This window comes from Sycon ciliatum, chromosome 12 (assembly GCF_964019385.1).
Source record: "Sycon ciliatum chromosome 12, ocSycCili1.1, whole genome shotgun sequence".
NCBI classification, from domain to species: Eukaryota; Metazoa; Porifera; class Calcarea; order Leucosolenida; family Sycettidae; genus Sycon; species Sycon ciliatum.
The window spans coordinates 26,478,967-26,493,985 of record NC_088654.1 but is presented as its reverse complement, the minus strand read 5'-3'; the positions used below and the strand labels follow the sequence as shown (position 1 = coordinate 26,493,985).

Below are 15,019 nucleotides of genomic sequence, written 5' to 3'. Positions count from 1 at the left end.
GTGTGTGTGTGTGTGTGTGTGTGTGTGTGTGTGTGTGTGTGTGTGTTGCAACTTGTTGTTGGAGGAGGCAGTTTGCTCTTTTTGAGCTCTGTCTCAATGATGGATTAGCCACACTTGGCAGCCAAGTGCCGTATGGTGGAGACCAGGCCTTGGCTGCTGTGGCCCGTCCTGACAGCCTTGCGAGCTGTCGGGAGGTTTGTTGTACGCATTGCACTAGTCAGACGAAGTGGTTTGGGGAATTTGTAGTTTTTTGAATTTGAATGAATTATGGTCACAACGAGGAGGACGGGGAAGACGAAGGCGAAGGGGACACTGGTCACTGCGACATGGAACGTTCGGTCCTTGGTGGAGGACGCTGGTGATGCCAAAATATGCCGTAAAAATAAAAATGTCTCGGATACCGCCGTTGACAGGAAACTGGATTTTCTTGTGGAGGAACTCGGCAGGTTCGGCGTGGACGTTGCTGGTATTCAGGAGACGAAATGGTTTGGAAGCGACGTCTGGCCTGCTGGGAGCGGTACGTTGTTACACTCTGGGAGGCCTTTGCCTTTGGGGAGTGAGCCCGGCCGCCGGAACGAGGGAGTTGGAATTTTGATGAATTCCGCCGTGACCGGGATGTGGAAGAGCGGAGGGGAGCAGTGGAGCGCCGTCAGTTCGCGTATTGTCACTGCTCGTCTTCTTGTCGCCAAGCGAGGTGATAAACTCCCTGGTGGAGGTAAGCGACACGCAGATTTCTGTGTCTCTATCGTCAATGTTTATGCTCCAACGAGTAAAGCCCCACCGAACGTAAGACGCAAGTTTTTCGATGACTTGCAACGAGTTGTGGACAGTATCCCATCCAGAGATGTTCTTGTGCTCCTTGGGGATTTGAACGCGCGCGTCGGGTCCAGCACTGACTATGCAGACAGCGCTGTGAGTCGTATCGATGGCATGCCAGGGGATGAGCGGATGTGGGGTTGTGTCTTGGGCCAATTTGGCCTTGGAAATTGCAATCGGGCTGGTGAGGAGCTGTTGTCATTCTGTGCAGCTAATCAATTGTCAGTAATGAATACATGGTACAAGAAGGGACGAAGTAAGCGTGGAACATGGACTCATCCAGCCACTCGCCAAGTGCATCTCATTGATTATGTCATCATGCGTACAGCTCATTGCTGCTACTGTAAGGACGTTGGTGTTGTCCGCGGCGCACTGTGCTGGACTGACCACTACATGGTTCGGGCCAAGCTTGTCCTGGACTTCGTCCAACGTAGATCCACTGTCCCTAAGCGGAGGTCGTATGCCACCCATCGCCTGCGTGAGCCTGATACGTTACTGCAGTACCGAGAGTCAATGGAGGCAGCCTGTGGTGGCGCGGTCGGTGGTGGCCAGAGTGTTGAAGAGACCTGGAATTCCCTTCGTGATGACATCACCAGCGTAGCGGAGAGAACACTGGGCCATGGTCGGCGGCGGCAACCAGACTGGTTTCTGGAGAATAGGGCAGCATTGGAGCCACTTATTGAGGCGAAGCGACGTGCCCATGAACGAATGTTGTCGGCAGGCAATCAAACGACACGTTCCGGATTTAGATCAGCCCAGCGGTCGGTTGCGAGGGCGGTGCGTGGTGCAAAGGAACAATGGATCCGTGAGGTGGTCGGTGATGCTGAGCGTGCTCAAAGGGATGGCTGTGTGAGGTGGAAATGCATCCGAAAATTGCAGCGAGTGGATGATGGCAGGCGTACGGTCACACCCTCGGCGGTTTATGATGGAGACGGACACCTTACTGACAGCCCGGAAAGTCTTGTTACGCGTTGGCATGCACACTTCGACAGAGTGCTCAACATTGCTAGTCAGTTTAGTATGCATGTCATTGATAACATGCCTACTGCTGAGCCGCGTCATGAACTTGACATGGCCCCGACATTTGAGGAGGTGATGGCTGCGATGCGGAGGATGAGTAGGGGCACGGCTGGTGGCTCGTCAGGTATTGTGCCGGAATTGGTGCTGGGTGGCGGTCTTGCTCTCCACCGGCGTATTCATTCTCTGATTTCCCAGATTTGGGCAGGTGGCTCCGTTGTTTCTGAGTGGCGCGACGCTGAGATTGTACCCATACCGAAGAAAGGCGACCTACGGTCATGTGACAATTGGCGAGGCATCAGCCTGTTGGATGTAGTCGGTAAGCTGTTTGCACGGGTTATCCAGGATCGCCTTCAGGAACTGTCCGAGGATGTGCTGCCTGAGTCACAGTGCGGTTTTAGGAAGGGACGTGGGTGCGTCGACATGGTGTTTGTGGCGCGCCAGCTAATCGAGAAGGCCATCGAACATGATACGCCACTGTATGTCATATTTGTCGACCTGAAGAAGGCTTATGACAGCATACCTCGTGAGGCGTTGTGGCTTGTCCTCGGGAAGCTCGGTATTCCACCTACCCTTCTCAGCTTGATTCGGTCCCTACATGTCGGCATGAGGGCTCGGGTTCGTATATCTGGTCGCTTGACGGAGGACATATATGTTAACAATGGTCTTCGCCAAGGCTGTACTCTTGCCCCCACCCTATTCAATCTGTATTTTGCTGCCGTAATGTCGTCTTGGCGTTCCCGCTCTTCTGTTCCCGGCGTGTCCCTGCGCTCACGCCCTGGCCGGAAGCTTGTTGGGGATCGAACAACCAAGGCGCGACTGAACACGTACCAAGTTACCGAGTCCCAGTTCGCTGATGATGCCGCTGTATACACCACATCAAGAGAACATCTGGAGACCCTGGCAAACGAGTTCATCGCCTGTGCCTCTCAGTGGGGTCTCACTGTCAGCATCGCCAAGACAAAGGCCATAGCAGTCGGCCCGGGGGACCTACAACCTGATGTCGTCCTCGATGATGGTGGAGTTGTGGAGATGGTCTCCGGCTTTACTTACCTCGGTAGTGTGGTGAGTTGCGATGGGTCACTGGACGTGGAGATCACCTCCCGCTTGGCCAAGGCATCTCGTGTGTTTGGTTGCCTCCTGACCCCGATTTTCCGGTGCCGGGGTTTATCCATCGACATTAAGTGCACGGTATATCGCGCTTTTGTCCTGAGCACTCTGTTCTACGGTGCAGAGACATGGGCTGTGAAGGCTACCCACGTCCATCGGCTGACCGTCTTCCATCGCTCCTGTATTCGGTCTATCCTCGGTGTATCGCGGATCCAGCAGTGGGAGGACAGGCTCACATCGGCAGAATTGGGCAGGCGATTTGGCATGTCTCTTGACATCTCCGATTTGCTCCGACAGCATCGTCTGCGCTGGCTGGGGCACATTGCCCGTATGGAGGAACACCGCACTCCGCAGCAGATGGTATTTGGCGAGTTATATGCCACTCGCCCCCGCCACGGTCCGAAGAAGCGATGGCGTGACGTTGTTGTCACTGATCTAGCTGCGGCACAGATCGGAGAGGGAGAATGGTTCCATCAAGCCCAGGATCGCCCAACCTGGAAGCGGTTGTGTCGTCAGCAGCCTCCTCCACCCGGACCGAAAGAGTTCCGTTGCGCATGTGGCCGTCCCTTTGGCCGCATTGGGGACCTGAGGAGGCACGCCCCCCACTGCCGCGTCTGAGCCATCATCGCTACGCGATGGGCGTCCAAGGTCCAAGGTGTGTGTGTGTGTGTGTGTGTGTGTGTGTGTGTGTGTGTGTGTGTGTGTGTGTGTGTGTGTGTGTGTGTGTGTGTGTGTGTGTGTGTGTGTGTGTGTGTGTGTGTGTGTGTGTGTGTGTGTGTGTGTGTGTGTGTGTGTGTGTGTGTGTGTGTGTGTGTGTGTGTGTGTGTGTGTGTGTGTGTGTGTGTGTGTGTGTGTGTGTGTGTGTGTGTGTGTGTGTGTGTGTGTGTGTGTGTGTGTGTGTGTGTGTGTGTGTGTGTGTGTGTGTGTGTGTGTGTGTGTGTGTGTGTGTGTGTGTGTGTGTGTGTGTGTGTGTGTGTGTGTGTGTGTGTGTGTGTGTGTGTGTGTGTGTGTGTGTGTGTGTGTGTGTGTGTGTGTGTGTGTGTGTGTGTGTGTGTGTGTGTGTGTGTGTGTGTGTGTGTGTGTGTGTGTGTGTGTGTGTGTGTGTGTGTGTGTGTGTGTGTGTGTGTGTGTGTGTGTGTGTGTGTGTGTGTGTGTGTGTGTGTGTGTGTGTGTGTGTGTGTGTGTGTGTGTGTGTGTGTGTGTGTGTGTGTGTGTGTGTGTGTGTGTGTGTGTGTGTGTGTGTGTGTGTGTGTGTGTGTGTGTGTGTGTGTGTGTGTGTGTGTGTGTGTGTGTGTGTGTGTGTGTGTGTGTGTGTGTGTGTGTGTGTGTGTGTGTGTGTGTGTGTGTGTGTGTGTGTGTGTGTGTGTGTGTGTGTGTGTGTGTGTGTGTGTGTGTGTGTGTGTGTGTGTGTGTGTGTGTGTGTGTGTGTGTGTGTGTGTGTGTGTGTGTGTGTGTGTGTGTGTGTGTGTGTGTGTGTGTGTGTGTGTGTGTGTGTGTGTGTGTGTGTGTGTGTGTGTGTGTGTGTGTGTGTGTGTGTGTGTGTGTGTGTGTGTGTGTGTGTGTGTGTGTGTGTGTGTGTGTGTGTGTGTGTGTGTGTGTGTGTGTGTGTGTGTGTGTGTGTGTGTGTGTGTGTGTGTGTGTGTGTGTGTGTGTGTGTGTGTGTGTGTGTGTGTGTGTGTGTGTGTGTGTGTGTGTGTGTGTGTGTGTGTGTGTGTGTGTACCGTACTGGCGCGATTAGAGCCCTCTCTTGAACAGTAACCTACCGTTGTGCCGCGTATAAAAGTAGGTGCTTACGGCCGTATAAGCCGGGGTTCAAACCATGCCTCTATTCGAGGTATGCTTCTATTCAAAACATGCTTCTACGCTGACATCATCAGTGTACGATGTGCAATGCATACTGCCACGCATGTACTCTGCAAGTACGTGGACGTGTCTTTGCAGAGAGCGGCTTCTATTGAAATCATGCTTCTGTGCCAGCGTGCTTGAAAAAAATCGGCTTCTATTCAAGTCACGCTTTTATACAGGTCATGCTTTTATACGCGACACACAGTATCTCGAATAGTGCCTCAGTCTCTAAGAGCCAGTGAAAATAATGGAGCCCTCTCTTGAATAGCGCCCTCCCCAAGTCCACAAGCCAAGTCAATATTATTGTCTTGACCGGTAAACACAATAATATTGACTGTGTTTCGCTTTCCTACCACCCTCCTTGCTTCGGTGTGCATGTTTCAGCTTCTTGTCCGTGGCACTCATCATTGCGTTCCTGTACTCGACATCGCTCTTTCTCAACTCCATCCTAGTGGCTCAGCTCAGCGAGACGTACCAGGCGGTAAGGTTGTGATCATTCTGACATTCCAGCCCTCCATGTACATATGGGACAGTAATTGCTTTTCACTACCTTATCATTGAAGTGAGACTTTTGTAAGACACCCCGCTCAAAGGGCCTCCAGAATGTGGTCTTCGTTACCAGGTGTTCTCCTTATCCAGGGTCCTTTGACTAGAAATAGTACCCCTTGGTCCTGGTTGTAGTTGTCCTCTTGGACAGGTGATCGCCTTATCAGAGTGGTCGCCTTGACAGGTTTTACCAAGAGTACATACCCCCCCCCCCCCCCCCCCCAGAGTGTGCAACGCCTGATCCAGCTCTGCATAGGGTCTTGGTTGAGCGTAATCGGATCTTTGCGTCATAATACCGTACACATCTGAGGGAAACCCGGGGAGTCGCTGGTACTCTCGGATCAAAAATAATGGTGCCCTGCCTCGAGACCGGCCTTGTGCTGGTGTGGAGTGTGCGCATGACATCAGAAGATCTGATTACGCTCGACCAAGACCCTTTGCAGAGCTGGATCAGGCGTTGCACACTCTCGGAGGGGTTATGTATTCTTGGTTTTACTGTAGCGTATGAATAGTGCTTGTACTGGGGAAACGCTCTCCACTGCTTGTACTGGGGAAACACTCTCCACTGCTTGTACTGGGGAAACGCTCTCCATTGCTTGTACTGGGGAAACGCTCTCCATTGCTTGTACTGGGGAAACGCTCTCCATTGCTTGTACTGGGGAAACGCTCTCCACTGCTTGTACTGGGGAAACGCTCTCCATTGCTTGTACTGGGGAAACGCTCTCCATTGCTTGTACTGTGGAAACGCTCTCCACTGCTTGTACTGGGGAAACGCTCTCCACTGCTTGTACTGGGGAAACGCTCTCCACTGCTTGTACTGGGGAAACGCTCTCCATTGCTTGTACTGGGGAAACGCTCTCCATTGCTTGTACTGTGGAAACGCTCTCCATTGCTTGTACTGTGGAAACGCTCTCCACTGCTTGTACTGGGGAAACGCTCTCCACTGCTTGTACTGGGGAAACGCTCTCCACTGCTTGTACTGGGGAAACGCTCTCCATTGCTTGTACTGGGGAAACGCTCTCCATTGCTTGTACTGTGGAAACGCTCTCCATTGCTTGTACTGTGGAAACGCTCTCCACTGCTTGTACTGGGGAAACGCTCTCCACTGCTTGTACTGGGGAAACGCTCTCCATTGCTTGTACTGGGGAAACGCTCTCCATTGCTTGTACTGGGGAAACGCTCTCCATTGCTTGTACTGGGGAAACGCTCTCCACTGCTTGTACTGGGGAAACACTCTCCACTGCTTGTACTGGGGAAACGCTCTCCATTGCTTGTACTGGGGAAACGCTCTCCACTGCTTGTACTGGGGAAACGCTCTCCACTGCTTGTACTGGGGAAACGCTCTCCATTGCTTGTACTGGGGAAACGCTCTCCACTGCTTGTACTGGGGAAACGCTCTCCATTCCTTGTACTGGGGAAACGCTCTCCACTGCTTGTACTGGGGAAACGCTCTCCACTGCTTGTACTGGGGAAACGCTCTCCATTGCTTGTACTGGGGAAACGCTCTCCATTGCTTGTACTGTGGAAACGCTCTCCACTGCTTGTACTGGGGAAACGCTCTCCATTGCTTGTACTGGGGAAACGCTCTCCACTGCTTGTACTGGGGAAACGCTCTCCATTGCTTGTACTGGGGAAACGCTCTCCACTGCTTGTACTGGGGAAACGCTCTCCATTGCTTGTACTGTGGAAACGCTCTCCACTGCTTGTACTGGGGAAACGCTCTCCATTGCTTGTACTGTGGAAACGCTCTCCATTGCTTGTACTGTGGAAACGCTCTCCACTGCTTGTACTGGGGAAACGCTCTCCATTGCTTGTACTGGGGAAACGCTCTCCACTGCTTGTACTGGGGAAACGCTCTCCATTGCTTGTACTGGGGAAACGCTCTCCACTGCTTGTACTGGGGAAACGCTCTCCACTGCTTGTACTGGGGAAACGCTCTCCACTGCTTGTACTGGGGAAACGCTCTCCATTGCTTGTACTGGGGAAACGCTCTCCATTGCTTGTACTGGGGAAACGCTCTCCATTGCTTGTACTGGGGAAACGCTCTCCACTGCTTGTACTGGGGAAACGCTCTCCATTGCTTGTACTGGGGAAACGCTCTCCATTGCTTGTACTGGGGAAACGCTCTCCATTGCTTGTACTGTGGAAACGCTCTCCATTGCTTGTACTGTGGAAACGCTCTCCATTGCTTGTACTGTGGAAACGCTCTCCACTGCTTGTACTGGGGAAACGCTCTCCATTGCTTGTACTGGGGAAACGCTCTCCACTGCTTGTACTGGGGAAACGCTCTCCATTGCTTGTACTGGGAAAACGCTCTCCATTGCTTGTACTGGGGAAACGCTCTCCACTGCTTGTACTGGGGAAACGCTCTCCATTGCTTGTACTGGGGAAACGCTCTCCATTGCTTGTACTGGGGAAACGCTCTCCATTGCTTGTACTGGGGAAACGCTCTCCATTGCTTGTACTGGGGAAACGCTCTCCACTGCTTGTACTGGGGAAACGCTCTCCATTGCTTGTACTGGGGAAACGCTCTCCATTGCTTGTACTGTGGAAACGCTCTCCACTGCTTGTACTGGGGAAACGCTCTCCACTGCTTGTACTGGGGAAACGCTCTCCACTGCTTGTACTGGGGAAACGCTCTCCATTGCTTGTACTGGGGAAACGCTCTCAATTGCTTGTACTGGGGAAACGCTCTCCACTGCTTGTACTGGGGAAACGCTCTCCACTGCTTGTACTGGGGAAACGCTCTCCACTGCTTGTACTGTGGAAACGCTCTCCATTGCTTGTACTGTGGAAACGCTCTCCATTGCTTGTACTGGGGAAACGCTCTCCACTGCTTGTACTGTGGAAACGCTCTCCATTGCTTGTACTGGGGAAACGCTCTCCACTGCTTGTACTGGGGAAACGCTCTCCATTGCTTGTACTGTGGAAACGCTCTCCACTGCTTGTACTGTGGAAACGCTCTCCACTGCTTGTACTGTGGAAACGCTCTCCACTGCTTGTACTGGGGAAACGCTCTCCATTGCTTGTACTGGGGAAACGCTCTCCACTGCTTGTACTGTGGAAACGCTCTCCATTGCTTGTACTGGGGAAACGCTCTCCATTGCTTGTACTGGGGAAACGCTCTCCACTGCTTGTACTGGGGAAACGCTCTCCACTGCTTGTACTGGGAAAACGCTCTCCATTGCTTGTACTGTGGAAACGCTCTCCATTGCTTGTACTGGGGAAACGCTCTCCATTGCTTGTACTGGGAAAACGCTCTCCATTGCTTGTACTGGGGAAACGCTCTCCACTGCTTGTACTGGGGAAACGATCTCCACTGCTTGTACTGGGGAAACGATCTCCACTGCTTGTACTGGGGAAACGCTCTCCTCTGCTTGTACTGGGGAAACGCTCTCCACTGCTTGTACTGGGGAAACGCTCTCCATTGCTTGTACTGGGGAAACGCTCTCCATTGCTTGTACTGGGGAAACGCTCTCCATTGCTTGTACTGGGGAAACGCTCTCCACTGCTTGTACTGGGGAAACGCTCTCCATTGCTTGTACTGGGGAAACGCTCTCCATTGCTTGTACTGTGGAAACGCTCTCCACTGCTTGTACTGGGGAAACGCTCTCCACTGCTTGTACTGGGGAAACGCTCTCCATTGCTTGTACTGGGGAAACGCTCTCCACTGCTTGTACTGGGGAAACGCTCTCCACTGCTTGTACTGGGGAAACGCTCTCCATTGCTTGTACTGGGGAAACGCTCTCCACTGCTTGTACTGGGGAAACGCTCTCCACTGCTTGTACTGTGGAAACGCTCTCCACTGCTTGTACTGTGGAAACGCTCTCCATTGCTTGTACTGGGGAAACGCTCTCCACTGCTTGTACTGTGGAAACGCTCTCCATTGCTTGTACTGGGGAAACGCTCTCCACTGCTTGTACTGTGGAAACGCTCTCCATTGCTTGTACTGGGGAAACGCTCTCCACTGCTTGTACTGGGGAAACGCTCTCCATTGCTTGTACTGTGGAAACGCTCTCCACTGCTTGTACTGTGGAAACGCTCTCCATTGCTTGTACTGTGGAAACGCTCTCCACTGCTTGTACTGGGGAAACGCTCTCCACTGCTTGTACTGGGGAAACGCTCTCCATTGCTTGTACTGTGGAAACGCTCTCCACTGCTTGTACTGGGGAAACGCTCTCCACTACTTGTACTGTGGAAACGCTCTCCATTGCTTGTACTGGGGAAACGCTCTCCATTGCTTGTACTGGGGAAACGCTCTCCACTGCTTGTACTGGGGAAACGCTCTCCACTGCTTGTACTGGGAAAACGCTCTCCATTGCTTGTACTGTGGAAACGCTCTCCATTGCTTGTACTGGGGAAACGCTCTCCACTGCTTGTACTGGGGAAACGCTCTCCATTGCTTGTACTGGGGAAACGCTCTCCACTGCTTGTACTGGGGAAACGCTCTCCATTGCTTGTACTGTGGAAACGCTCTCCACTGCTTGTACTGGGGAAACGCTCTCCATTGCTTGTACTGTGGAAACGCTCTCCATTGCTTGTACTGTGGAAACGCTCTCCACTGCTTGTACTGGGGAAACGCTCTCCATTGCTTGTACTGGGGAAACGCTCTCCACTGCTTGTACTGGGGAAACGCTCTCCATTGCTTGTACTGGGGAAACGCTCTCCACTGCTTGTACTGGGGAAACGCTCTCCACTGCTTGTACTGGGGAAACGCTCTCCACTGCTTGTACTGGGGAAACGCTCTCCATTGCTTGTACTGGGGAAACGCTCTCCATTGCTTGTACTGGGGAAACGCTCTCCATTGCTTGTACTGGGGAAACGCTCTCCACTGCTTGTACTGGGGAAACGCTCTCCATTGCTTGTACTGGGGAAACGCTCTCCATTGCTTGTACTGGGGAAACGCTCTCCATTGCTTGTACTGTGGAAACGCTCTCCATTGCTTGTACTGTGGAAACGCTCTCCATTGCTTGTACTGTGGAAACGCTCTCCACTGCTTGTACTGGGGAAACGCTCTCCATTGCTTGTACTGGGGAAACGCTCTCCACTGCTTGTACTGGGGAAACGCTCTCCATTGCTTGTACTGGGAAAACGCTCTCCATTGCTTGTACTGGGGAAACGCTCTCCACTGCTTGTACTGGGGAAACGCTCTCCATTGCTTGTACTGGGGAAACGCTCTCCATTGCTTGTACTGGGGAAACGCTCTCCATTGCTTGTACTGGGGAAACGCTCTCCATTGCTTGTACTGGGGAAACGCTCTCCACTGCTTGTACTGGGGAAACGCTCTCCATTGCTTGTACTGGGGAAACGCTCTCCATTGCTTGTACTGTGGAAACGCTCTCCACTGCTTGTACTGGGGAAACGCTCTCCACTGCTTGTACTGGGGAAACGCTCTCCACTGCTTGTACTGGGGAAACGCTCTCCATTGCTTGTACTGGGGAAACGCTCTCAATTGCTTGTACTGGGGAAACGCTCTCCACTGCTTGTACTGGGGAAACGCTCTCCACTGCTTGTACTGGGGAAACGCTCTCCACTGCTTGTACTGTGGAAACGCTCTCCATTGCTTGTACTGTGGAAACGCTCTCCATTGCTTGTACTGGGGAAACGCTCTCCACTGCTTGTACTGTGGAAACGCTCTCCATTGCTTGTACTGGGGAAACGCTCTCCACTGCTTGTACTGGGGAAACGCTCTCCATTGCTTGTACTGTGGAAACGCTCTCCACTGCTTGTACTGTGGAAACGCTCTCCACTGCTTGTACTGTGGAAACGCTCTCCACTGCTTGTACTGGGGAAACGCTCTCCATTGCTTGTACTGGGGAAACGCTCTCCACTGCTTGTACTGTGGAAACGCTCTCCATTGCTTGTACTGGGGAAACGCTCTCCATTGCTTGTACTGGGGAAACGCTCTCCACTGCTTGTACTGGGGAAACGCTCTCCACTGCTTGTACTGGGAAAACGCTCTCCATTGCTTGTACTGTGGAAACGCTCTCCATTGCTTGTACTGGGGAAACGCTCTCCATTGCTTGTACTGGGAAAACGCTCTCCATTGCTTGTACTGGGGAAACGCTCTCCACTGCTTGTACTGGGGAAACGATCTCCACTGCTTGTACTGGGGAAACGATCTCCACTGCTTGTACTGGGGAAACGCTCTCCTCTGCTTGTACTGGGGAAACGCTCTCCACTGCTTGTACTGGGGAAACGCTCTCCATTGCTTGTACTGGGGAAACGCTCTCCATTGCTTGTACTGGGGAAACGCTCTCCATTGCTTGTACTGGGGAAACGCTCTCCACTGCTTGTACTGGGGAAACGCTCTCCATTGCTTGTACTGGGGAAACGCTCTCCATTGCTTGTACTGTGGAAACGCTCTCCACTGCTTGTACTGGGGAAACGCTCTCCACTGCTTGTACTGGGGAAACGCTCTCCATTGCTTGTACTGGGGAAACGCTCTCCACTGCTTGTACTGGGGAAACGCTCTCCACTGCTTGTACTGGGGAAACGCTCTCCATTGCTTGTACTGGGGAAACGCTCTCCACTGCTTGTACTGGGGAAACGCTCTCCACTGCTTGTACTGTGGAAACGCTCTCCACTGCTTGTACTGTGGAAACGCTCTCCATTGCTTGTACTGGGGAAACGCTCTCCACTGCTTGTACTGTGGAAACGCTCTCCATTGCTTGTACTGGGGAAACGCTCTCCACTGCTTGTACTGTGGAAACGCTCTCCATTGCTTGTACTGGGGAAACGCTCTCCACTGCTTGTACTGGGGAAACGCTCTCCATTGCTTGTACTGTGGAAACGCTCTCCACTGCTTGTACTGTGGAAACGCTCTCCATTGCTTGTACTGTGGAAACGCTCTCCACTGCTTGTACTGGGGAAACGCTCTCCACTGCTTGTACTGGGGAAACGCTCTCCATTGCTTGTACTGTGGAAACGCTCTCCACTGCTTGTACTGGGGAAACGCTCTCCACTACTTGTACTGTGGAAACGCTCTCCATTGCTTGTACTGGGGAAACGCTCTCCATTGCTTGTACTGGGGAAACGCTCTCCACTGCTTGTACTGGGGAAACGCTCTCCACTGCTTGTACTGGGAAAACGCTCTCCATTGCTTGTACTGTGGAAACGCTCTCCATTGCTTGTACTGGGGAAACGCTCTCCATTGCTTGTACTGGGAAAACGCTCTCCACTGCTTGTACTGGGGAAACGCTCTCCACTGCTTGTACTGGGGATACGCTCTCCATTGCTTGTACTGTGGAAACGCTCTCCATTGCTTGTACTGGGGAAACGCTCTCCATTGCTTGTACTGTGGAAACGCTCTCCACTGCTTGTACTGTGGAAACGCTCTCCATTGCTTGTACTGTGGAAACGCTCTCCACTGCTTGTACTGGGGAAACGCTCTCCACTGCTTGTACTGGGGAAACGCTCTCCATTGCTTGTACTGGGGAAACGCTCTCCATTGCTTGTACTGGGGAAACGCTCTCCATTGCTTGTACTGGGGAAACGCTCTCCACTGCTTGTACTGGGGAAACGCTCTCCACTGCTTGTACTGGGGAAACGCTCTCCACTGCTTGTACTGGGGAAACGCTCTCCATTGCTTGTACTGGGGAAACGCTCTCCACTGCTTGTACTGAAGAAACGCTCTCCACTGCTTGTACTGGGGAAACGCTCTCCATTGCTTGTACTGGGGAAACGCTCTCCATTGCTTATACTGGGGAAACGCTCTCCATTGCTTGTACTGGGGAAACGCTCTCCACTGCTTGTACTGGGGAAACGCTCTCCATTGCTTGTACTGGGGAAACGCTCTCCACTGCTTGTACTGTGGAAACGCTCTCCACTGCTTATACTGGGGAAACGCTCTCCATTGCTTGTACTGGGGAAACGCTCTCCACTGCTTGTACTGGGGAAACGCTCTCCACTGCTTGTACTGTGGAAACGCTCTCCACTGCTTGTACTGGGGAAACGCTCTCCACTGCTTGTACTGGGGAAACGCTCTCCACTGCTTGTACTGGGGAAACGCTCTCCACTGCTTGTACTGGGGAAACGCTCTCCACTGCTTGTACTGGGGAAACGCTCTCCACTGCTTGTACTGTGGAAACGCTCTCCATTGCTTGTACTGGGGAAACGCTCTCCACTGCTTGTACTGGGGAAACGCTCTCCACTGCTTGTACTGGGGAAACGCTCTCCACTGCTTGTACTGGGGAAACGCTCTCCATTGCTTGTACTGGGGAAACGCTCTCCATTGCTTGTACTGGGGAAACGCTCTCCATTGCTTGTACTGGGGAAACGCTCTCCATTGCTTGTACTGGGGAAACGCTCTCCATTGCTTGTACTGGGGAAACGCTCTCCATTGCTTGTACTGGGGAAACGCTCTCCATTGCTTGTACTGGGGAAACGCTCTCCACTGCTTGTACTGGGGAAACGCTCTCCATTGCTTGTACTGGGGAAACGCTCTCCATTGCTTGTACTGTGGAAACGCTCTCCAATGCTTGTACTGGGGAAACGCTCTCCACTGCTTGTACTGGGGAAACGCTCTCCATTGCTTGTACTGGGGAAACGCTCTCCACTGCTTGTACTGGGGAAACGCTCTCCACTGCTTGTACTGTGGAAACGCTCTCCATTGCTTGTACTGGGGAAACGCTCTCCACTGCTTGTACTGTGGAAACGCTCTCCATTGCTTGTACTGGGGAAACGCTCTCCATTGCTTGTACTGGGGAAACGCTCTCCACTGCTTGTACTGGGGAAACGCTCTCCACTGCTTGTACTGTGGAAACGCTCTCCACTGCTTGTACTGGGGAAACGCTCTCCACTGCTTGTACTGGGGAAACGCTCTCCACTGCTTGTACTGGGGAAACGCTCTCCACTGCTTGTACTGGGGAAACGCTCTCCATTGCTTGTACTGGGGAAACGCTCTCCATTGCTTGTACTGGGGAAACGCTCTCCATTGCTTGTACTGTGGAAACGCTCTCCATTGCTTGTACTGGGGAAACGCTCTCCACTGCTTGTACTGGGGAAACGCTCTCCACTGCTTGTACTGTGGAAACGCTCTCCATTGCTTGTACTGGGGAAACGCTCTCCACTGCTTGTACTGGGGAAACGCTCTCCATTGCTTGTACTGGGGAAACGCTCTCCACTGCTTGTACTGGGGAAACGCTCTCTACTGCTTGTACTGTGGAAACGCTCTCCATTGCTTGTACTGGGGAAACGCTCTCCACTGCTTGTACTGGGGAAACGCTCTCCATTGCTTGTACTGTGGAAACGCTCTCCACTGCTTGTACTGTGGAAACGCTCTCCATTGCTTGTACTGGGGAAACGCTCTCCATTGCTTGTACTGGGGAAACGCTCTCTACTGCTTGTACTGTGGAAACGCTCTCCATTGCTTGTACTGGGGAAACGCTCTCCACTGCTTGTACTGGGGAAACGCTCTCCATTGCTTGTACTGTGGAAACGCTCTCCACTGCTTGTACTGTGGAAACGCTCTCCATTGCTTGTACTGGGGAAACGCTCTCCATTGCTTGTACTGGGGAAACGCTCTCCATTGCTTGTACTGGGGAAACGCTCTCCACTGCTTGTACTGGGGAAACGCTCTCCACTGCTTGTACTGTGGAAACGCTCTCCATTGCTTGTACTGGGGAAACGCTCTCCACTGCTTGTACTGGGGAAACGCTCTCCATTGCTTGTACTGTGGAAACGC

At 52.7% G+C, this 15,019-nt stretch overlaps 1 protein-coding gene across 4 annotated transcripts in view; it reads left to right on the top strand.

Moving 5' to 3' along the window:
• LOC135828423 (uncharacterized) overlaps nt 1–15,019 on the top strand; it is a 94,263-nt gene that overhangs the window by 32,882 nt on the left and 46,362 nt on the right. For all 4 annotated transcript variants that reach the window (XM_065340872.1, XM_065340874.1, XM_065340871.1 and 1 more), the window contains exon 13: nt 5,173–5,269. In XM_065340872.1, coding sequence (XP_065196944.1) covers nt 5,173–5,269 — 97 coding nt within the window. The remainder of the gene's footprint in view (nt 1–5,172; nt 5,270–15,019) is intronic.